Source organism: Podarcis bocagei (genome assembly GCF_964188305.1).
Source record: "Podarcis bocagei genome assembly, chromosome: 7".
NCBI lineage: Eukaryota > Metazoa > Chordata > Lepidosauria > Squamata > Lacertidae > Podarcis > Podarcis bocagei.
The window spans coordinates 34336716-34360406 of NC_138132.1; the positions used below are offsets into that span (position 1 = coordinate 34336716).

The 23691-nt window shown below is 49.6% G+C and overlaps 1 protein-coding gene across 1 annotated transcript; it reads left to right on the forward strand.

The window, feature by feature from the left end:
- Positions 1-1998: 1998 nt before the first annotated feature.
- Positions 1999-23691, forward strand: TRIT1 (tRNA isopentenyltransferase 1). The gene is made up of 11 exons (XM_081202488.1): positions 1999-2557; positions 8650-8789; positions 10543-10642; positions 12505-12659; positions 15265-15407; positions 15868-15979; positions 16345-16457; positions 17023-17100; positions 18664-18773; positions 21149-21275; positions 23286-23691. The coding sequence occupies exons 1-11, from the start codon at positions 2201-2203 to the stop codon at positions 23453-23455; spliced, it is 1605 nt and encodes a 534-aa protein (XP_081058614.1). The 5' UTR covers positions 1999-2200; the 3' UTR covers positions 23456-23691.

The following is a 23691-nucleotide window of genomic DNA, read 5'->3' on the forward strand; positions in this document are numbered from 1 at the left end:
AGTGTTATTTATTTTGGACACATGTGTGAGTAAAACTTCATGCATTTTTCATATCGCCTTGCATAAAGGGTGACGGGGAGGTGGGTTCGTGCCTGGGTTAGTAAATTATTGTGTCAGTTTGGCTGAGGCTGCTCTAATCCCATCTCTGCCAATGAGCTCTTCTGCTTTTGAAAAGGGATCCTTGCTCTCCCTCTGTTGCCATGGTAAGAGATGTGTGTTGCTAGGAGAAGAGCAGTCGCCTCCTCCCTCTGTTGTCATGGCAGAAAATCACAGAACCCCTTCTGTTACCCTGACGATAGCCTCCATCACCCTGGCAACTGTCTCCCTATCCTTTTTTTCTTCCTGACTCTGTTGCTACAGTAACAATTCCTTTTTCCCTATCTTTGGTCACAAGTTCATCTCTTTATGCTTCTGCAGAGCTGCTGCTTCCCACCCAGTTACCAATGTTAGATCCCCCACCTTCCAATATGGTTGCTATGGTAATATTCCCTCCCTCAACCTTCATTTTCATCACCTTACATGTGGCTATAATCCCCATCAGCCCTCATCATAGACAGATGTGATTAAAAAGAACCTTTTGCAGGGATGGGAAGCCTTTTTTATCATTGATTTATTTGATTTACTGATATCTCACCTTTCCTCCAAGGAACTCAAAGTGGTATGCATGATTTCTCCCAGTCCCCATTTTATCCTTACAACAAACCTGTGAGGTAGGTTAGGCTGAAAGTGAGTGACTGTTCCAATATCACGCAACAAGCTTCATGGCTGAGTGGGGATCCAAACTCTGCCCCCCCCCCGGATCACAGTTCAAGACTTTTAACCACTATCAAGGTTTCCCAAACTTGAGTCTCCAGCTCTTTGGGCTACAATTCCTATCATCCATGACCACTGGTCCTGCTAGCTAGGGATGATGGGACTTGTAGTCCCCAAAACAGCTGGAGACCCAAGTTTGAGAAACCCTGCACATCAAAGCTGTGGCCCTCCAGATGTTTTTGGATGACAGCTCCCCTCATTCCTAGCTATTGGCCATGTTGGCTGGGATTGATGGGACTTCAGTGACTCCCAGAGGGCCACAGGTTCCTCATCCCTGGCTTAGCATATTGTTATGAGCTTTTCATATCCACTCAAGTGCCAAAATGCTGGGAAATCACAGGTTTTAAGGGCCACAGCCTTAACAGGCACATTATTTAGACAATATTGGCAAGGTTCCCTATCCTGCGATTTGTTCCAGCTTCACCTCTTCTGCATGCCTGTCCATGGCACAGTTGGACCGAGCCCAGATTTGCTTGTTCATCGGAACAGACAAATGGAGTCCATGCAACTGAAGCCATCGTTCAACAGGAGGTGCCATTCTATGTTACAAATAGCCAACTGGCAACCAATACCATCTGTAGACAATGATAAAGAGTTTAAGGGAGTCCTGAAGCTCACCCAGCCCACCCCCTGCTCAGAGCAGGATACTGTGGTCACAGTGAATCCTTCCTTTGCAAAGGGTATTAGCTTCTCTCCCCCCCCCCCCATTAATGCATCTGAGAGGAGAGCCGGTGTGGATTGATGGTTAGCGTGTCAGGCTAGGACTTGGGAGATCAGGGTTCAAATCCCCACTCAGCCATGAGGCTCCTTGGGTGACCTTGGGGCAGTGGAACTATGTGCATCACCTTGAGCCTAAGTACATCAGAACAGCGGGCTGGATCAAGCCAAAGGAGGCCCACCTTGGCCAGCATCCTGTTCTCACAGAGCTCAATGGGAAGCCGCAAGCAGGACCCAAGTACAAGAGCTCTCTTCACCCTCCAGCACCCTTGGCTTCATTTACTGCCTCCTCTGAGAAAAAGGTGGGATTTTAAAAATGCAATAAACAAGGGTTTTGCAAACTTGTATCTCCAGCTGTTTTTGGACTGCAAGTCCTACCATCCTCACATAGCAGGGCCTGTGGTCAGGGATTATGGGAATTGTAGTCTTGAGACCCAAGTTGTGGAACTCTTGAAATAAACAGCCCGTTAGCCTCGACCACACAAGAAGACGCTTGTGCTGCTGCAGGCTATCAGAGAAGCGGCGCCCTGGACGCTGGGAATGTGCAGAGTATTATTATTATTTTTGCAAAAGGAGGGCCCGTTTTTGCTGCTTTACGGAGGGCGACGCACATGCGCGGCCCTCCAGATCTTCCTGCTCCCCTCGGCAGGACCAGCGGCGATGGCCATGGATGCTCTCTGCCCGCGCTGGGCCGGCTTGCCGCGAGGGAGGCGGGCACGGCGAAGGCACAGGCAGCAGCTGGTTGGGGCCCGGCAGGCGGGCGTCCCGGCCCCCTCGGCCGCGGCCCCGCCTCCTCGCGGCCTGCTTCTTCCTCCTCCTCCTCCGGCTACCGCAAAGCGGCCGAGGCCTTGCAGCGCATGGCGAGTTAGCCGCCCGCCTCGCTCGCCCGCCAGCCACAATGGCGTCTGCCGCGCGGCCGCTGCCCCTGGTGGTGATCCTGGGCGCGACGGGCACCGGCAAATCCCGCCTGGCGCTGCAGCTGGGCCGCCGCCTCGGCGGGGAGATCATCAGCGCCGACTCCATGCAGGTAGGGAGGGAGGGAGGCAGGCAGGCAACAGAGGGAAGGAGACCCCGTCCCTGCCTGGTACTAATTGGGAGGCGAGGGGATCAGCAAGCGCGTGCAGAGCTCATTGCTCGCAACAGCCGGGCCAGCCCAGGGCCAGCAAGAAGGAAGCGCCTCTGGTGGCAAGGGAAGAGGGGAGGCAGGGCTTAGCCTCGGAACCTCTTTTCTGTGCCAGGACTCAACCCTGGGTCAGCAGCATTGCGATCCTTGGATGAAGGGATGTTATGACAGATAGATAGATAGATAAATTCTAATCTATCTATCTATCTATCTGTCAGTCATGTACAGCGGTACCTCAGGTTACATACACTTCAGGTTGCAGACTCCGCTAACCCAGAAATAGTGCTTCAGGTTAAGAACTTTGCTTCAGGATAAGAACAGAAATCGTGCCCCTGCGGCGCAGCAGCAGCAGGAGGCCCCATTAGCTAAAGTGGTGCTTCAGGTTAAGAACAGTTTCAGGTTAAGAACGGACCTCCTGAACGAATTAAGTACTTAACCCGAGGTACCACTGTATAGTAATGGAGAGAGTGCTTCTGAGCATGCATGGAATGTGAAGGCCTGCACTGGCTCCTAATGCCAAGCATCACCTGCAGATTAAGTTGGGCTGAAGAGGTAAAGAGTTGTCATAGTAGGGAATTTGGGGCACTGGTGACCTTTGCCCCCAGTATCACATGCCAACAGGGCACAAACCTGCCCGGGCTCTGAGATTTTTGCGGGAGGCCCTTCTCCCAGTCTTGTTTGGTGGGGAAAGATCCTTCTCAGTGGCTGCTCAGTGACTTTGAAACTACCTTCCTACAAAAGTTAGACTGACTGTGTTGATTAAGAGCCACTTCCAATCAACCAGGGGTCTGGCACCTTCGTTATACAGCTTCCAAAGGATGCTGAAGACACACCTCTTTACTCTGGCTTTTGACATACCAGCTGGTGAGCCTTAGGGCTGGGCTGTGGATTTGTGCAAGAGTGGACTAAGACAGTAAACTCTTCTTCAGTTCTTTGCACTTCCATAGTTTTGCCTTCTCCTTTTACATTTATGTCTGTCAATAATGGGGTCAGGGGGAAGGTTCTCCATCCCTACCTTGTACATGATGTCGTCTATAAGCTGGAACATCTGGTAACATGGTCAGGTGAAATTTGCATATCTGCAAACTTGAAAATGTCAAAATTAATCTCTCTGCTAATTTATAATTTCTGTTAGACAGTTTTTGTCCACTGAGATAGAGACTGTAACCATGAACCTTCTTCAGGCATTGCAGTTAGGGCAGAGTAAACATGGGGGGGCAGTAAGGCTCAGCACACTAGCTCTGCCCCGATCACTATTCTATTGTCTTCCAACTCCCTATGCTCTCATCTGCACACACACACACACAAAAAAACCCTCCATGACCCTGATACTCCCCCTGTGCCCGCCAAACTTGCTGTTGAGTTTTCTTTACAGGTGATGCAGAAAATGATAAAGTCCTCACTCACTCCACACAAATAACAAAAACACAGTCACTATTGGTCAATTTTTAATGATGCTGGGGTTTTTAATGGCAAAAAATGGAAATTGGGCACAAGGAAAAGGAAACATGACACATGTACACCTCTTGAAAAAAATTGGCTCATAGTTTGTTAGAAGACGGTCATGCAATGGCAGAGAGGCAGGTGTTAGTGGAGGAGAAGCAAAGCCAGGATAGGTCAGGAAAGGTAAAGGGGCCCCTAACCATTAGGTCCAGTCGTGACCGACTCTGGGGTTGCGGCGCTCATCTTGCTTTATTGGCCGAGGGAGCCGGCGTACAGCTTCCGAGTCATGTGGCCAGCATGACAAAGCCGCTTCTGGCGAACCAGAGCAGCGCACAGAAACGCCGTTTACCTTCCCACCGGAGCGGTACCTATTTATCTACTTGCACTTTGACGTGCTTTCGAACTGCTAGGTTGGCAGGAACAGGGACTGAGCAATGGGAGCTCACCCCGTCGTGGGGATTCGAACCGCCGACCTTCTGATCGGCAAGTCCTAGGCTCTGTGGTTTAACCCAAAGAGAAGAGAGCTAAATCTGCTTTAAGTTTTCTTCCTCTGATTTACTTTGTTTTGCTCTGATAATGTGTTCACGTCCTGTAAATTGCAGAAACCATCCTGTATGCTAGCCATATCTGCCCCAGGAGCCTCAAAGTTACGCAGCAGAGCACAAGCCTGCCCCACACAAAGGAGGCCTCATCCTGTTCTCAGCTCTGACACAGGCACCCTTTGCACATCATGTGCTTGGCTGGGTTTCCTGTGGAGGCTCCTTCTGACTTGCATTTTTCTCCGGGGACCTCTCAGAGCAGCCCTGGCAGATGCTGCCCGTTGTGCCCTGCCAGTGGCACCAGAGCCTTTTGTGCAAGGCCGGTATCAGGGACTACAGCACTAAAGAGATCTGTGTTGGTGAGAATGAATGCTGGGGCAAAGGCCTGTCGGTGGGACAATGGCGCTCTTTGGAAGAACTGCCTTGGTGGGTGTGGCAGAGAGCTGGCTGGCTTGTCCTTGCCAACTTCTCTTTCAGCCAGGGTAGATGGGGAGGGAAGGGGTCACGAACACGACAACAGTGATGAAACAGGAGCAGCTGTTCCCCAAAATCTTTTGTAACTTATCAATGAATCCCTTTCCCCTCCCCTGATTTACTTGCCTAACATAAATTGCAAGCTCTATGAACACGATGGGGCTGCCCCAGTGCGGTGCCCAGTGCTCTATAACTGGGGGCTACTTAAATCTCATGCAGTTTCCTCCCTTCTGTCCTAGGGAGTCTCTTGTAGCTGAACTCCTTCTTCAGGCTAAATACTGGTTAACAACTGTGTTTTAGCTGATAAAAGGGGGGAGCTCAAAATGTACACAGAGTTGTGCCAATCTTGGACATAGTCTGGATCCAGAACGAGCATAATAAAACTGTCTCTTCAATAGAGATGGAAGGTTCTGTCAATGTTGGTCCTCTCAATTTCTCTTTATTCCAGTCATGAATTCAGTTCTCCACATTGCTGCACCAATTTGTGAAAGTCTTGGGTATTTTAGTGTGGATTTCTTGGAATAAACACAAAACCTCCTAATGCAGTGCATTTTTCCCCACAGATATATCCATTTTTATGCACTTTCCCCTAGTACATGCATGCACTACATGCATTTTTGTAAACATTCTTTAGTGAACTACATTGCAAAATTGGGATAAGAGCAAATTTTGATGGAGGGCTGCATTTTGGTTCTCGTGTTGTTTTGGAAAGTGAAAATTTGCTGGATTCAGCTTCAAATGCAAACTGAATGGCATTTATCCCCCACCCTCTACATCTCCAGCATCATTCCTCCCCCTCCCACATTGTCCTCTTATTGCTGATGTTTGGGAGCTCAAACTCCCGGCTGCCTTGGGCACGAAATGCCTACTGGCTTGCCCTGATGACATGCACAAATAGCGGCTTAAAAGTAAGCCTGCCTTATTAGGTTCTATTATAAGGGCCTCTAATCTGCTGCGAGAATGTAAAGCCTTTTCCGAAAGGGGCTGTCTGGCCAGCCCTCTGAAGTGGCTCTCCCTTTCTTTGCTCTGCTGTGCCTGGCTGCCCAGAGGTGCCTTCCTGCTTGCCTTTGCCTTCCTCCGTTCCTCTCCCTGCTCACTGTACCTGTTTGATCACCACAGTGAGAGTGGGTAGGACACCAAGCTCTCTGACAGACCCTGACCCACAATGGCACTCCCAAGCTCAGATAAGCACAACTTAGTTGTGGTTCCTTAATGGTGAGGGACTCTACATGCTCAGGATCGCCATGTTTGTGTTTGCTGTGTTCTGAGGCTTGCGACTATTTCTAGGGCACACCCTCAGACATTGTAGGGGAGAATACCAGGTCTCGGTTAATTGCACCAGAAAGAGATTGTGAAAACAATTGTGGGTTTGGGGTACCTGCCTGCTCTCTGTGTGGCTTGTGGCTCTGTCTGCAGACTCAACTCCAGATCGAACACAAGGGCACATGCCTCTTTTTCTGGGTCTGCCCCACCAAGCACCCAAGAAGATGCTGTTTTCACATGGTCAGAGGGAGAAAAGGAGAGCCGTGTTGCCCGAACGGTGAACTTTGGGTTTTAAGCAGAGCAGGCTGACCCGGGCAAGCTGTGCTGTGTTGAAGCACTGGGTCATTAGGGCACATGTAAACTCATTGTGAGCAGCAGTGCCAAGTCTTGCAGCTTGTGCTATGATTGTCTCCAGTGTTGGTGCATCCCCCACTTGTGATGTCAAGAGACCCCCGCAGACAAAGATTTGACAGAGGAAATGTGGCTTCAAGCATTTCATAGTTTCTAGTGAGTCAAACCTCCTACAGTACAGGATTCACAACAAAAGCATCCCTGACAGATGGCCATCCAACCCTCCAGTGAAGGATCGTCCACCAACTTCTGAGGGAGTCAGTTCCATTGCTGGACAGCGCTTACTGTCGGAAAGTTCTTAATGCTTAGGAAGGGATCTCCTTTCTTGTGATTTGAATCCGTGGGTTCAGGGCCTACCCTCTGGAGCAGCAGAAAACAAGCTTGGTTCTTTCTTCCTCTCTGGTTTCTCAGCCTGCAGAGCTTCCCTGCCTGCTTGCAAACAGCTCAGACCCCAGCCAGTGTGCCCCATGGCCAGCGATGATGGGAGTTGGAGTCTAACAACATCTGGAGGGACCCAGGGGTTGCTCACCCCAGGATTAGACCATAGGTGATGATTTTTCTCTTGGCACTTCCTGCCGCTTTGCCTTCCTTTCTTGCCACCCCAGGTGCCTCCAGACCGTTTTCCCCATTTTACGGCCCAGTGTCATCTTCTCTGACTGCCAGTAGCCCTCAAGGGTCTTGGGCATAAGAACACAAGAAGTTCCTGGCTGCTGGATCAAGGCAAAGGGAGCTCCTCTAGTCCAGCATCCTGTTTGCATGGTGGCCAGCTAGATGACTGCAGCTGTGCTTTCCACACTTCTGACTCCCAGCAGCTGGTATACAGAGAGATACTGCCTCCAACAGTGAAGATGCAACATTGCTATCATGGCTTGCAGCTGTTGGGAGGTCCATTGCCTATCACTTATTATTATTTTATTTTAGAGGTATAGGCAAGTGACCTGCTGCCACCTTCTGTAAGTGTGTGCTGTGCTCCCCTAGGAACCCAGCCCTTCCTTCCTTCCCTCCTTCCTTCCTTCCTTCCTTCCTTCCTTCCTTCCTTCCTTCCTTCCTTCCTTCCAGTGGACCACAGTCCATCCTGTCCAGGAGCATCAGGAACCAGCCCAAAGACCCCAAAGTCTTACTCACACATGAAGTCTGGTTCACAACCTGCATCTGGGCTGTCCCACTTCAGATTTCACATGAAGAAATGCTTCTCTGTAGGTACATGCAGGTTAACCCCCCCTGCAACACACACCTCCCCATCCATCAACCTCCAACTCCACGCACCTGCCCACAGAGACACAGCAAGTCAGGGTGCTGGCTTGGCTCACTTCCTTCTTCCTGACATGCTAGTTTCCTGTGAAATGGATGTTTTGTATTGGGGAGCCTTCAGCCCTGGGTGACCTGCAGCTCTGCAGTGGGATGGTCCAAACAGCAGCTGACTGCCCCTTCTGTGAGAACTGTGTAACATGCCCCCATGTATAACACGCCCCCTATTCTGAGGAATTTAAAATTAAGAAAATGGGCGGGAGATTCCCCAGAATTGCTGAGCTTTTTTATAGAGCCTTTTTTTTGGGGGGGCAGAGCAAATCACCCGTCCGAAAACCAATCAACACCAGCCCTTGCCACAGCCACCAATAACAATCTCCAACTCGCGGCAGCAACCAATCCCACGTCCCCACAATGCACTACCCATGTATATTTTGAACATGATTTTTGAATAAAAATAAAATAGTCTTATACACAGAAAAGTACGGTAATCAATTTTTTAAACTTACTAGTCACTTCTTTTTTCTTTTCTTTCCAAACAAAAGCAGCTTACAATAAGCAAGCAAACATATGCATTGAAACCAGTATAAAACAAAATGGGGGGATCTTATTTTATCTATAAAACTAAGCCCAAAGTGAGTGTGAAAGTCTGCCTGTCTCTTTATCTCCCTCTCTCAGGTGTATCAAGGCCTGGACATCATCACCAACAAAGCCTCTCCTCAGGAGCAGCGGCTGTGCAGGCATCACATGATCAGCTTTGTGGACCCCTTGGTCACCAACTACACCGTGATAGACTTCCGCAACAAGGCCACGGCCCTCATATCCTTTCACAGGGAGTGTGTCTTTCTGGGGTGTAGTACAGGACAGCGACTAGGCGGTATCATTTGCCTTTGAGCAGGCAAGCGGAATTGGGGAATGATGAGATGGTGAGGGGCTGATAATGGATGTAAGAGAACGAAAAGGAAAAAGCTGGAAAATGCTCATTTCCAGCTGAGATGGGCAGCAAATAGTCTGTGCCCTTCCTGGTGGATTCTTGTTAAGATTCTGTGAATCAGGGAAGTCAGCAGAGGAGGCAGAAATGCCTTTGATGAACCATTTGTGGCCGGAAGCAGGATCTAGTAGGAAGGAGGTTATAGAAAGATCTAACATCAGTATATAGTGTCTGGTACAAATTGAAAAGTGAACTAAGTCACGCTAAGTCACCACTGACCTTGATCTTTTATAATGCAATACCAAGAGATCATGAGTCATGCTTTGTTTCTGGTCTAGACCAGCTGAGAAATTATGGAGAGATAATGCCAAAATTACATGACCAGGAAGTTCTGGGAGATGAAATCTGCATATTCTAATACTTACAAATAAAAAATAACACTAATTAAGAAACACTAATTAAGCACTTAAAAAAGAAGTTTGGAAAATGACAGAAGCATTTAATGCATGCCTTTAGTAGTAGAGGAATCTCAGTCGGATGGCATGAAATATTATTAAATCTAGACCAGACTGACTTTAAATTTGAAGAAGGATGGCAAGAATGATTCAGTTACTAAGAAGGAATGGACCTGGTTATATAAGAAGAATGCAAAAAAAAAAGTTATCTCAATCACATTGAAGGAAAATGCCCACGAAATGCCCTTCAGATGATATCTTGTACCTGCTTTCCTGAAGAAGTAGAGTTTACAAGACCATAATTGTGGAAGATTGTGAAATATGGGAGCAGGTATTATACATGTATTTTGGACCTGCTCCAAGGTTAGAACTCTTTGGCAGGAAATATTGGAGATAACAGAGGAAATTAAGAGTCTATAAAGTAAGCTAGGGTGGTCTGTTTGAAAGAAATAATGGATGGAAGTAGATTTAGAACTTACAGTAGCCTTCTTGACTGCAGTTAGATTGGTGATTTTAAAATAAATGGAAATCTGAGAGCACACAGTTGTGCTGTGCACTTCCAGCTTCAACTGCCTGTTGTTCTTGTCCCAGTCTTGCTGATGGTACAGACTCTGCTCTGCCTGCCCTGTTCTGAATGCCACTTGTTGGGAAAACACAGGAGGGGAGAGGGCTCTTGTGCTCAGGTCCTGCTTTGGGTACTTCCCATTGGGGCATCTGATTGGCCGCCATGAGAGCAGGATACAGGACTAGGTGGGCCATTGACCTGATCCCACAGGGCTCTTCTTATCTTCTTAGGCCCATGCAAAAGCACCATCATTTTTAGAGATGCAGAGGCTGACACAAGGGTGCCAGCAAGTACCATGAGCAGCTGAGGACGACGAAGGCAGCTGCACTGAATGCGGGGAGAATAGAGAGGCTCACTGGCCTGTGTGATGAGGAGAGGGCTCAAGAGACAAAGTGTGACTTTAGTTGTCAGGAATCTGCCATGCTCTGCTGCAAGGAATGTTCAATGCCTGCAGCTCAGAGATACAGCGTAGCTCATAGCCTCTGCTCCCAGGGCGGCCCTTGAGGGCAAGGCAAATTGCCCAATTGTCCTCAGGGCTGCCTTTTTTCCTTGTTAAATGCAGCACTTGTTTTTCCTGGGGTTGTTCCTTGCCATTCTCGCTTGTAATCCTCAATGGCCTACATTGAAGACATCTTCGCTTGCAAGAAGATCCCCATTGTGGTTGGAGGGACCAACTATTACATCGAGTCCCTGCTCTGGAAGATTCTGATTGACACCAAGGTATCTGTGGCATCTTCTGCTGGCCCTGGGTTCAGGGGCTGATGCCACGCTCAGCAACAGCAGCAGGGGCTTTTTCAATAAGATGAGGGGTGTCGGATAGTACGGATAAAGTGTGCTCAGTAAAATTATCACTTTATAGAAGGGCTTCTGGTCCACTCTTGGGGCCTCGCTGAGCAGCACATTTGGGATGAGAGAGGATTTTCACCAAGTATCCTTTTGCTCTCAGATATTTGGCTTACTTGCTTGAGCTATTTATTCCACAAGCACCTTCTTGCAGGGCATTCTGTCAGCAGCATGCTGTGGCCTCTTGATAGGAGTTTTGACCCTTTCAGTTTTACTTTTGTAACATGCCCCCAGGTCCTATAAAATCCGCAGTTACAGAATTATTTGCAAAATCTCTCCATTTTCTTGCAGAATTTTGTGACTGCAGAATATCAAAATACTGATACTGCAGTTTATTCTCCTCCAATGCAAGTTTTACCCCAGATTCTCCTATCTTAAAGAAGTGTTTTGTTCATTTGTTTGTGAGCCAATCAAATGTTCATTATTCATTCAGCTGTTCATAATACTTTCTGATTGCTGATGTTAAGCTCCTTTGTGAGCCTGTTGCTCAACTTCTGTCACAAGAAGAGGATGCAAGCTTCCAATTCGCATAGACATTTTTGACAGCTCCATGTATTTAGAGAGATTTGCAAGGTCATGAGTGGTATTCAGTTAAGTCCTACTCAGAGCAGACCCATTGGGGAAGGGCCATAGCTCAGTGGTAGAGAATCTGCCTTGCAAGCAGAAGGTCCCAGGTTCAATCCTGAGCACCTCCAGTAGGGTTGGGAGAGAGTCCTGCCCGAAATCCTGGAGAACCACTGCCAGTCAGGGTAGTCGGTACTGAGCTAGATGGACTAAAGGTCTGACTCAGTATAAGGAATTTTCCTATGTTCCCAATGAAATTCATGTTGGGTGCAACTCAGCTTGCAGAAAGGTGTTTGCATGGTATTTAAACAGATAGAGCATGAGACCTCCAGATTCCCAGACTATCCCTGTACCTTTAACCTCTGTGTTGACCTCTCTGTCCTTTAAAGTTTAGACTGATAATCTTAGGTTGCATCCTGTTTACAATTTCCTCCTCCTGCTCACACTTCCTCTGGACCTTGAGGCATGAGGTCATCTTGGATGTATTTTCTGAGAACAAAGGAGCAAGTAGGGCTTATTTGTTTCTCCCTAGTTAGTTAGGAAAGAATTCTATAGTACTTCCTTGAATAAACTAAGCATTCTTTTTTCATACCAAGTCTCCTCCTGAATGCTTTTCAGTTATAAAGGTGTGCTCCAAGTAAGGATTCATTTCATTCAAGTTAACTTCTGCTATTGCATACTAACTCTATATGCTCTATCAGCTTGAGTTAGTTGTGTCCGTTAACTTCACTGGGTCAGTCCTGAGTAGGACCAGTGCTTTTTTTCTGGGGGGACTCAGGGGTATGCATACCCCTAAACATTTTGTGAATCTAAATTTGGTCTCATTGAGGGGCAGTATTTCAGTATGAGTAGGAAAATGAGAATACCCCTAAACATATTTTTTTAGGGGGGGAAAGCACAGAAGGAGCAACCTTGGAAACCATCCCATGCTGGTGAAATTCTCTCACCGTTGCAACTGGCTCTGGGGGCCCCTTTTGCCCAGCCATTGGCCCTTCAGCAGGACAGCCTGCTAATCCCTGAGGTGGGCGTAAGGAAGGGCCCTTTCCTTTTGGGTCAGCTGCCCCCTCCCGGCCCGCCTTGCCAAGAGTGGGAGGGCACCCCCTTGCAAGCTGCAGGTTACCTGGTTCTGTAGTGACGTTCAGAAGCTTTGGTGAACATGGTTTATAATCTTGCAGGAGGTGGCCAGGAGTACAGGCTCCGCAGAGGGGACTATGGATCGGAAAATGGAGCTGGAGAAACTGGATGGCGAAGAGCTCCATCGCCGACTGAGCCAGGTGGACCCCAGAATGGCAGCCAAACTGCACCCCCATGATAAGCGCAAGATGGCCAGGTCTGTTTCTCCAGCTGGTAGCCACAGTTGCCAGGTAGACTTTGTTACCCCCTTCACCTGGTCACCTGTGGTCAGTGCAAAAGGGTGACTAACGGACACAGCTTTCTGTAAGAATGTAGCATCAGGAAAGGCCTGCTGGATGATACCCAAAGGTCTGTTTAGCATTCTGTTCCCCAAACTGGTCAGTCAAAGGCCTCTGGGAAGCCCTTGCCCTCCACTGATGCTTTTCCCCAGCTTCTCTTATTCCCAGGTACACTGCCTCTGAGCACGGAGGCTCTGTTTCCTTGTTGCTATTAATAGCCATTTTAATCACGTATCTTATTCACTACGCCATGCAAGCCCGCAGCAATTATATGCTTTGTGTTAATCCCTTGGTGTCTGCAAAAAAACCAGAGAGTTGCACACACTGCCTTACATGTCTCCTCTCCTTTACAGGCTCTGGAGTTGAGCCTAAGTGGGAATCCCAGCTCCGCTCTCCCTGCCTGCATAGCCGTGACCACAAAGCCAGCTGTGGGGTTCTGCACTCTTCCTGCCTGGCCTACAGCGAATGCTCTTTCTTTTTTTACAGTCAGTTCTTCCTTCCCCGGTTGCAGAGCCTGCTCCCTCCAGGGCTTCAAGCAGGCTGCCCTGGAGGTGAACTGCTTCCCCTCCCCTCCTGCCTTCTTGTTTCATGCACTGCAAAGCAGCCGCTGCACACACACACACCCCTTCCCGCGCCCCCCTGCCAGCTGCTCTGCTCTTCTGCTGGTGTTGGCTGATGCTTTTCACTTCAGCAAGAGAGAAAGCCACCTTTCCGGCTGGACTGCGTGCCGCAGCTCTGTGGGAAATGGGGCAGCGACGAGCCTCAGCTTGCTGCCTTAGCCGGACCTGCCCTGCCCTGCCCTGCCTGGGAGCCAGGCAGAGAGACACCCACCCTGTTCACATGGATCAGGGGTGTGTCTGGGATGGGGCTGAGCCAGAGCCGTCCTGCATAGCCCCGGGACTTCTTGGCTGGCTGGCTGGCTGGTTGCTGAGGATGATTTTCTCCTGAGAATTTGGGAGAGCGAGGTGGAGCCGCCTTCCTCTTGCCTTACAAACAGCACAGAATCAAGGACTGGGGCTGTTTTATGCATGAGGCCGGAGTGACACTTCTTTGTTCCTAGTTCCTTTTTTATTACAACAGCCTGAGTAAGGAACGGAAGTTTACATGCATATCCCAAATGAGCCTTGAACTACCCTATGTTAGGGCTAGGCCACCCCCTGGAGACTGTCCCCTGTGAGATGCCAGAGCACACACTCTCTCTGTCTTGTGCAATAGGCCACACTTTAGGATCAGGGAACGTGGGGAAGACGTTGCACCCTGTGCTCACCCCAAACATCACACACCCACAACACCCACCATCAGGAGGCTGTGCAGCCTGTCTTGTGAGTCATCCTGAGGTCTTCAGATGAAGGACAGTATGTAATTTAATTATTATTATTAAAGGCAAGATGCTTCACTCATCTTCGTGTCTGGGTGCAGCACTTAGCTTTTTGCCCAGCTGGGAACTAGGAGCTAATATCAACGTCGACACAAATGCTGGGAATTTCACCGTAGCCCTTAAAGGCATCTCTGGTGACTTCACAAAAAGCTGGCTGGCTGTTCTGCTCCCTATGTTGGGGGTGGGGGGAGGCAGCAGCATCCGGCTGATTGAGATATCATGTTACTGGCCTGCTGGCCTCTGGCAGCAGTTTTTGTGTGGGCTCCTTGGGGCTTGTGTCACGTTGGACTGCCTTCCTTGGCGGTCATGCTGTTCATGGTAATACCTGTTTTTTTTATGTGAGTCCTGTTGCATGAACACTTGTCCACCAAGCTGCCTTCAGGGGTAGCAGTGTTCTCCATTGCTACAGCTCCAAAAGGCACCCCCCTGACTTGTGTACCGTGCTGCCTGTCTAAAAAGAAGGCAGTCATGTGAGCCCAGAAGGAGAATGGAGCTGAGCTGCTCCTCAGCTGAAAGGTGCTGCCTGCCCTTCTCCAGCAAAGGAGTTTGCATCTTTGAGAGAAGCGGTATGCATCCTAGGTGCCTTGTGGATTCCTGGGGCTCACAGTGGCCTGCTCAGCTAGCTTCCTTCTTCCCAGCGGTTGAGCACTTGATGCCCTCCAGATGTGGCTGGACTTCAGCTCCTGTCATCCCTGGCTAGCATGGTCACTGGTCAGAGCAGATGGAAGCTGCATGCCAGCAACATCTGCAAGGGCCTCAGGGTTCCCCCCTGGGCGCCCACATTAAGCCAGCAGGTGGAGAATTTGTGCCCCCCCCCGGCTGTTGCTGCCTGCAGTTCCCATCATTCCTGTTCAGTGGCCATGCTGGCTGGGGCTGATGGTAGTTGGAGTCCCACAACCCGCAAAAACCTGCAGGTTTCCCTTCCTAGCAGTTGTCAGGATTGGCTGTGGCCAACAGGAAAGGAATGCTCTAAAGATAGATTTTTGCACCTCACTTGTGCCAGAGGGATGGGGGGGGATCTCTGCCTCATGGCGGTCCTGTCTAAGTCAGCCATGCCTGTCCCTCACCAGGCATGAAGCTTGAGGGAGGGAGGCCAAATGCTCTTCTGCCCACTCAACCTGCCTGCCTGTCTTTCTCGCCTGCAGGAGTTTGCAAGTGTTTGAAAAAACGGGCATCCCCCACAGCGAGCTACTGCAGCAGCAGCAGCAGGAAGAAGGGGGAGGGCCGCTGAGCGGCCCCCTGAAGTACCCCAACCCTTGCATCCTCTGGCTACATGCAGAGCAGGCAGGTAAAAAAGAGGGAGGGACTAAAGGCCACAGCCCTTTGACTGAGTATTTCTTCCTGCTTTGCCTACACCTGTCCTGCACCCCCTGGGCAGTGGTGAAAATGTTGCTTTTCTGATCCTTTCACAAGGCCCACTTAATCTGCATGCAAAATGTGAATATTCCAGGCTTTTGCATAGTATGCTTTTTTAAAAAAAATACCTGGTCCATTTCAGGGGTTGGAGAGGTGGGCCACTTCCCCAGCCCCCCGTAAATTCCAAACCAATCAGATTATTCCAGAGAACGAATGGAGGAAATAGCAATGCTGCTTCCCTCTCACCCTCTGAGATCAGGTGGATGATGTGGCCTGGTGCCATGTGTGACCTGATTTTGCCTGTGGCATCCAGAGCGATATTTCCCAACCTGTTCCATGGGGTGGGCGTGCCTTTGCGTGCCTGAATCCTTAACCTTCTGGGTGCTCATCAGTTCTAGAAGAACGGCTGGACCAGCGGGTGGATGCAATGCTGGAGGCTGGGCTGCTGGGAGAGCTGCGGAACTTCCACCAGCGATATAACCAGGAGAGGGTAGATGAGAACAGGTGAGTTTCTTCCCATCTCCCCCCACAGCCTGTCTTGCCACTTCCTGTCCTGGCATTCATCCACCCAGGATGGGGATAGAGGTCAGAGGCTGGGACTCTGTGTGGTTGCAGGATGCCAGGGGGTGGGGGGGAGTGGAGTGGCAGAGAGCACCAAGCACCCATGCAGCGGTTTTCTTCTTCTGAAGTGCTGCGACTTGATCTGAAATGCACCCTGTGCATGGCTCATAATGGCTGGAATAGGTGTGCCTGTCCCCTGACGGACTGGCCAGCCTGGATCTCAGCCCCCAGTGCACAGAGGGGCTTGTGGTGTTTTGCAGTTGGAGAACAGGCTGACCTGCCTGCTTTCCCCCCTTCCTCTGCCTCAGCCAGGATTATCAGCACGGCATTTTCCAGTCCATCGGCTTCAAGGAATTCCACCAGTTCCTGATTGCAGAGGGCAAGTGCTCAGAGGAGATGAGCCAGCAGCTCCTGAACCAAGGTGGGGACCGGGCTGGCAGGAAAGGGGCTGCTTTTGCTGCAGGGAAGGGATGGGCAATGTTTTTCAACATTTGGCCAGCGAGTTTTGGGTTTCACGGCCATACATTTTGGATTTATGTATTGCGGATGGAACAAACGTTCCTCTGCTTTTGAAAACCCTACTTTGCATCTGTAGGGAACTGTTTTATACCAGGTCAGACCCTTGGCCCATCTAGGTCAGTGTAGCTAACACAGAGAAAAATCAGAGAAGAATAATTGAACCTCTAGAAAAGCATTCCCAGTAGCTGTGTGGCATGGGCAAGATTCTTTGAGGCAAGTGGCTGGCAGCTGGGCTGGTGTGAAGCTGGTTTGAATTTGCAGTGTAAACGCTGCTTTGCAGTTTCAGACTCTTTGCGAGAGGGTGGTTCTTTTGGTGTTTTCTCCTCCCCAGTCTTGCTGAGAAGGATCTGTCCTTTGCCCCCTTGGGGCATCAGTTCTTGCAGTATGTGAGCACGTCCCCTTTCCCAGGCTTGCTCCCTGCCCAGGGTCCTTGCCCTCTGTGACCTCTCCTCTGTTTATGATTTTAGGAATCCAGGCCCTGAAGATAGTGACCAAAAGGTACGCCCGGAAGCAGAACAAATGGGTCCGGAACCGCTTCCTGAGACGTAAGTCCTTCTTTCCTGCCTCCATTCTCTACCGCCGTTTTGCTCTCTGCCGGCTGTCCTCCTCTCCCTCTATTTCCTATTTCTGCCTCCTTGAAGTCTTTGCATTTCCCCCTCTTCTCTTGGGTCTTCATTGGGGCCAATGCTCACCCGGCTTCCTCCGCCCTCACCTCAAAAACTGCCAGTGCTCAGTTTTGTGAAAATCTTCTGTTCCTTTGAGCATGTGCAGAGTGCCTTTTCCTTAAAGTGACGTAGCCCTCACCCACAACCTACTCGAGGGTGTGGCTTTCCTTTCTGATTCCAGCCCCGCCTTTGATCTAATCCACTTCCCTGTCTCTCCCTATGCAGGCTGGGCCTGAGGCCATACCTAGGCCCGTGAATTGTAAGCAGAGTATGAATTGTGAAGCAACTTGTTCCCTGTCAGTCACCGGCCAGGCAGAGAGAGAGAAATGTGTTGGGATCCTATGCAGACACCCCCACACACACACTGTGTCCCCCTGCCATTGAATCATCCTGGAGTGAAATACGGGGGGGGGGGGGGAGACAGCTGCCCTTCCTGATCCGATTGGCTCCTTCCTGGCTAGCTGCACAGCCTCCTCTGGCTGGGAGCCAACCGGACTTCCCTCCCTTTGCTCCAGGCTTGGAGGAGAGCCAAGATTGACAGCTGGGAGCCGAGCACTTGTTGAAAGGTTCTTGGGAGTTTTGCGAGGCAGGGTGAGGGGGGCAGGGGTGGGGAGGAGCCCTCAAGAAACCCAAGAAGGGAGGAGGAACAAGAAGAGGCTTTGGGTTGATGGCCCAGTCTTTTCCCGGCACAGGTGCAGAGCTGCCCACGCTCCCTCTCCAGCCAAAAAGCCGACAGGTGCTCCCTGGGCTGGTGGTTTTTGTGGTCAGGGCATTAAGAGGCATCACCTGCTTAGGTTTTGGCACTAGGGAAGCCTTTTGTCTCATCTGGTGCCACTGAGCTTGCCCAGCCAGCTGGCAGTTGGACCTCAGAAGGGCAGGAGCTGGAGGGGGGAAACCAGGAGGAGTTTTTGGCTGGAGGCATCCTGTAGGAGGTGGAGGTAGGAAGTGGGGAGCGGGGTGGGCTGCCACACCCCTGGATTTCTCAGGCGGGGATTTGAGACTGCAGGCCCCATGGTACGAATTTGATGCAGGATTTGGAATGCCTACAGCAGAAGTTGTTTTGAAAAGAACACGTTTCTAGATCTCATGGAAGAAGGCACAATGGTTTGCACCTTTCTTTAAATTGGGGTGCTGGGGGATCCTTTTCTTTTCTGGGCAACATTCCAAGGGCCAGACTTCAGTGGTGGGTGGGGCCCTTGGTACCCATGTGGTGGTTTCCCCCCTTCCAAAAGATGCTTGACCACTCTCCTTTCTTTGAGCTTATGAAGGTCCCTTAAAGGAATAATGTGAAGTTGTCCTCTCTGTTGCTCAGCCTTCTGCTTTTATGCCAGGCGGGGTGGGAGCAAATGGTCCTCTGCCAGACTGGCAAATGTGGTGAGCAGGCTGCTGACCCTCACTGCTGCCTTCCCTCCCCCCCCCCATTTCTTACCTTGGTCTCTCTAGGGCCTGGCCCAAACGTGCCCCCTGTTTATGGCTTGGAAGTCTCGGATCTCTCTCAGTGGGAGGAGAAAGTGCTGGAACCTGCCGTGCAGATCGTGGAGAGCTTTGTCCAGGTACCTGCTAGGCAGGGGAGCTAGAAACAGCATATAAAAAAGTGGAGGACCCATTTTCAAATCAACAGAGACAGTGCTAGGAAAGTGGAAGCCACCTTTATGCTGAGTCAGCTCCCTGGTTTCTGTAGCCTAGTCTTGTCTGCTCTGACTGGCAGTTGCACTCTAAGGCCAGAGGACGAGAGAGGTGCCTTTTTGCAGGACCTTGCCTGACCCAAACTCTGGGGAAGCCATCTCTTAAGAGTGGGGCTTGGAGCTCTGTGGAGAACCCCCAGGCAGCTGAGGAGGACCTGCAGGAACCCACAGAAGCCTCAAGGCAGCCAGAAGTGCCTCATCTCATGATTATGGATCAGTTTACATGGCAGGGGGTTGGGCTAGATGACCTGTTGGGTGCCTTGCAAACCTACAATTCTGAGTTACAGTGAACTGCAGCTGCCATTTCAATGCCCAGTTTGGAGAGAGCCTTTGGGAATTCTTTGCAATCTGTTTTTTTGCCTCTTGAATCGTTTGGTGTCATCCACAGAGTTGGCCACTTCACCCCTCACCCCTAACTCTATAGATCTTTAATGAAGAAATTAAAGAGCCCAAGCCCCCTTGGAGGGACCTCACCTCTCCTACCTCTTTGAGAACTGCCCATTTATTCTTATTCTCTGCTGCCTATGTTTTAACCATGGACAGATCTAGTAAAGGGGCTGTCCTCTTACCTCATGCAAACTGCTAAGTTTTCTCAGGAGCCTTTGCTGAGGTGTTTTTCATTCTGTCCATGGAGGGGGCTGCATGTGCTGATGTGGACAGACCCAAGTGCTCTCCCCTCCAAATGTCCCCTTGCTGCTGCTGAAAACCTTATTTCTGCTAAGCAAAGAGAAAATAACTAGCTGCTGACATTCTGTCTGGCTTCCTCCTTCACCTATACAGTATGGACTTTTCCAGGCTGAGAACCTGCAGCTCACAGATGCATCCTAGATGAGCTCTGATTGTATTTTTTTTAATCACCCCCAAGTGTTCTGCAGAGATTTGACCTTTTTGACCTTCCGTTTCAACTTCCTTTTTACCAGTTCTCTCATTTTCAAGAAGTTTCCTCTTTTGTGACTGTGGCAATCGTCCACTTCCACTTTATGCTGACTTTGGTAGCACTCTGGCTACTGTTTCCATTCAGTTCAACAGCATGTCTCGCACAAGGTCCCGGGTGCTGGGTTCAATTCCTAGTGGCACTTCTAGAGACCCCTGTCTGAAATCCTGAAGAGTGACTGCCAGTCTAGACGATTTTGAGCTGGTTGACCAATGGTCTGACTCTGCATAAGGCAGTTTATTATGTGACTTGAAACATGCATTTGCCCATTTTATGTGAGGGTACATAAATTTGCAAATAAATTGAAAGCAGTTGTCCAGGGGTTGTCACACCTTAATGTGACCAAGAAATACCATTCAGGCTGGGGCTGCAGGGAGGCAGTGCAGAGAGCAGCCAGCTTCTGGCTCCATTCTGTTCTATGGGGAAAATAAACAGGCTACAGGCAAAAGATAGGATTACCAGGGGCAGGCATCACCCCTTGGCCCTGGGTTACCCACAGGGACTGCACAGGGCATGTGTGCAATGTAGCCTTCACCAAGCTGGTGCCCTCGGGATGTTTTCCACTGCAGCTTTCATCAGCCCCAGACAGTGCTGGAAGTTGTAGTCTGAAACATCTGGAAGGCACCAGGTTGGCAAAAGAAACCTGTGGCATCTTGAGTTCCTTCAGGGGTTCCTCTCTCGCTCTCTCTCCACACATATCCAGCCTGGTATTTTGTTGAAGAAGAGAGTGAGGCCTCTTGAGCTCCTGCAGAGTCCAGTTTAGTTCACATGTAATGAGTGCCATTGACCATCTCTTCCCATATCTGGGACTGAGTTGTGGGGAAGCTTCACAGGGTGAGAAGAGGCCTGGCTTGCTTAAGTTCTGAGGCCAGGGGCCTGCTTGCCTTTTAAGGAAGGGAGGGGCAGCCCCTCTGTCACCCTTTTCTTTTGCTGGACCATTCTTCTAAGCCAGTGGTTCCCAAAGTAGATGGCACCACCTCCTGGGGGGTTGTGGGATTCCCTAGACAGGGTGCTAAGAGGCAAGGGGTGTAAATGACTATTAGGCTTTGAAAAGCTAGTATCACGGGACCAAGTCCATTAATTCTGTTAAATTAATTAAACTAAATGCTTTTGATTCGGTTTTGAACAAATGCACCAATTAATGGTTCCTGTTTTGTATTTTACCGTGTGGTTTCCTTCCTTAGTGGGTCGTACAAACCGCTATTCTGAGCAATGCTTTTTAAAGGGCAGGGCAGGGTAGGGGGCAGCTGGGGATGAGTCCGAGGGGACAGCTGGCAACCACTGGTCCAAAATGTCATTTCCTCACAAGGGGCGGCAGCCACCGGCCGAGCCCATCATGATGGCGGACGAGGCAGGGGAAGCCCAGGAGGGCAAGCGGAGGCGGCACATGTGTGAGCTGTGCAGCAGAGTCATCATCGGGGACAGAGAGTGGAAAGGTAAAGGATTGCGCTTGCAGGAGGTTTTGGGTGGGGGGAGGTGGAAATCGTGGCCGGGGGATGGGGTGGGAATGGGGAGGGAGCAAAAGGAACAAAGCTCTCCCAGTTCCCTGGAACAAAGCCCTGCTCCCCGCCCCCTGCCCCCAAAATTTCCTCAACCTCTTCCTGCCTGCCAGAGTGATCAGCTCCTGGAGGGCTGTTTACAGCATTCTTATAAAAGGAGCCAATTTACAAGGGGGTGGGGAGAATCATAAACCCTTCCAGGAGCCGCCATCTGCCATTTTATCCTCCTCTCCCATCTCCCCCTCGCCCCCCAAACTTTCCACTACTGTAGCTGTAAAAGCAGTTGCCTCCTTGGGCAAAGGGATCTTGAACCCAGCAATCGCATGCAAGGCATGAGTGATCTGCTTCTGTATTAAATGTGGGGTGCGGGGAGAGAAATTAGCATTTCTTCAGGGAGAAGCTACTTCCACCTGCTTAGAACAGCAGGAAGCTGGCCATTGAAGGTGAAAGGGATGCGCTTGGATTTTCTTGTCTGAGCTTGGCCTTCTCCAGGCGTTTTGGACTACGACTCACATCAGCCTCAGCCAGCGGGGCTATGTGATAATGGGTCTGATGGGAGTGGTAGTCTAAAACATCTGGAAGGCTGTCTGTAATTCAGTCCTTTATGAATGCAGCGGGAAGAGTTGAAAGGTTTTTTTTAGTGCAGCAGAAACAAAGAAGCCAAAGGCTTGTTTTGCAGGTAACGTCTGAAAGATTTATTTTTAAATGGGAGTCTGTTGTGGTCTTCACATGCATCCAACTGGCCTGGTAGTGATATGATGGCATCTATCACTTCAAATCATGGTTCTCTTAAAGAACCCTCTTTTTAGAAAGATTTAAATATATGTATATACACACATGCCTCCCTACAAGAAGAAAACTGGCTCATGAGATGAGAACTGGCTGTGTTAGAACATTTCTACCTTTATTTGCAGGGATCATTTCCAAAAGTGAAAACCATCTGGAAATGTCCTCCCCACCTGCTGTTTTACAATTCCCTCTACCAGCCCAGGAGTCTAGTACCTTATTTCCATGCCTCTTCATAGAGCTGATAAACCCTGAGGCCAGGCATAGGCAAACTCGGCCCTCCAGATGTTTTGGGACTACAACTCCCATCACCCCTAGTTAATAGGACCAGTGGTCAGGAATGATGGGAATTGTAGTCTCAAAGCATCTGGAGGGCTGAGTTTGCCTATGCCTGCCTGAGGCAGTAGGTGGAAGTGGTGGAATCCTGGCATTTACTGTATCAGATTGCCAGATTGAGTATGCAATGCTGTCCTTAATGGCCCCTTGTTTTTACTAGATGCTTATTACATGATGGAATATTACTTGGAACATTTTTTTTTTTTAAAAAGGCGGCCTCTGCAGTCTGAAGTGACTCTCTCAAGAATCACCTAACTCTTCAGGTAGAGCATGCCATTCTTGAATGCTGCCCCATGTTAAAACAAAAACAAAAAACTTTCCTGCAAGTAAAGACAGACTAGGACCCCAGGCCTCTTTGTTCTGGGTCAGTTTCCTTCTTGCAAGGAGTTTTGTGTTTGTGTGTGTGTGTGTTTTAGGTTGGAGAGCATTCAAAAATACGATTCCTGCAGTGGGACTGTTAGCTCAGGATTCCTCTGTTATCTCAGACCTACCTGTGGCAGATGTGTAGACCAGGCCAAAATCGTGATCGACCTTTACTGTACAGTGCCCAGTATATCCACACAATCATAGATTTAGAATAGAATTGAAATATAGGATGGAACTTCTGGTTAGCACTTTGCTTGGAGGATTTGGATAAGAGACTCTCAGACAATACCGATTTCTCTGTAGTTTTCACCCTGAAAGGTACAAAACACATTCAGTCTGCGGAACGAGTGTGTGTTTATAATAAACAGTATTGTATTCTTATTTTTGCAGTCTTATATAAAAGCAGCACTGTTCATGGTTTTGTTTCCAAAATGATCTCCTGTTAACCTGTGTTGGCAGAGCACATAAAATCCAAAGGCCACCGTTTCCACCAGAAGCAGCAGCAACAGCAGCAGCGACACCTGACCTCAGATCCCCTTTCCACAAAGGGCCGTGAAGAAAGTGCCATGACTGGTGGGAACGAGAGAGAGGAGGAGAAGGACGGGAGTGTGGAAGCCTGTGAAATGTAGACTCCATCTTTGGGAGGACGGTTGTTGGTGGGAATGCTGGCCCGGGAGGCAGGATCCTACCCTCACCAAGGATCTCTCATTTTAAAAATGCTGAGTCGCCTTTCTCCAGAGATGGACAGTTCCATTTTATGCAAATAATCGAGTTGATCCAGGCATGAATGCCAGCGTGCTGCTCTACCTCCTGACTATTTTTTTTAAATTTAAAAAGATAAAGGCTATATTTTTAAACATTCCAA

Excerpts from the sequence above, each read along its gene's own strand:
- TRIT1 (XM_081202488.1), top strand. The coding sequence starts at position 2,201 with ATGCTCTCTGCCCGCGCTGGGCCGGCTTGCCGCGAGGGAGGCGGGCAC. Across the intron at positions 15,408-15,867 it reads GCTACATGCAGAGCAGGCAG|TTCTAGAAGAACGGCTGGAC; the intron begins GTAAAAAAGAGG and ends GGTGCTCATCAG. Across the intron at positions 16,458-17,022 it reads CCAGCAGCTCCTGAACCAAG|GAATCCAGGCCCTGAAGATA; the intron begins GTGGGGACCGGG and ends TTATGATTTTAG.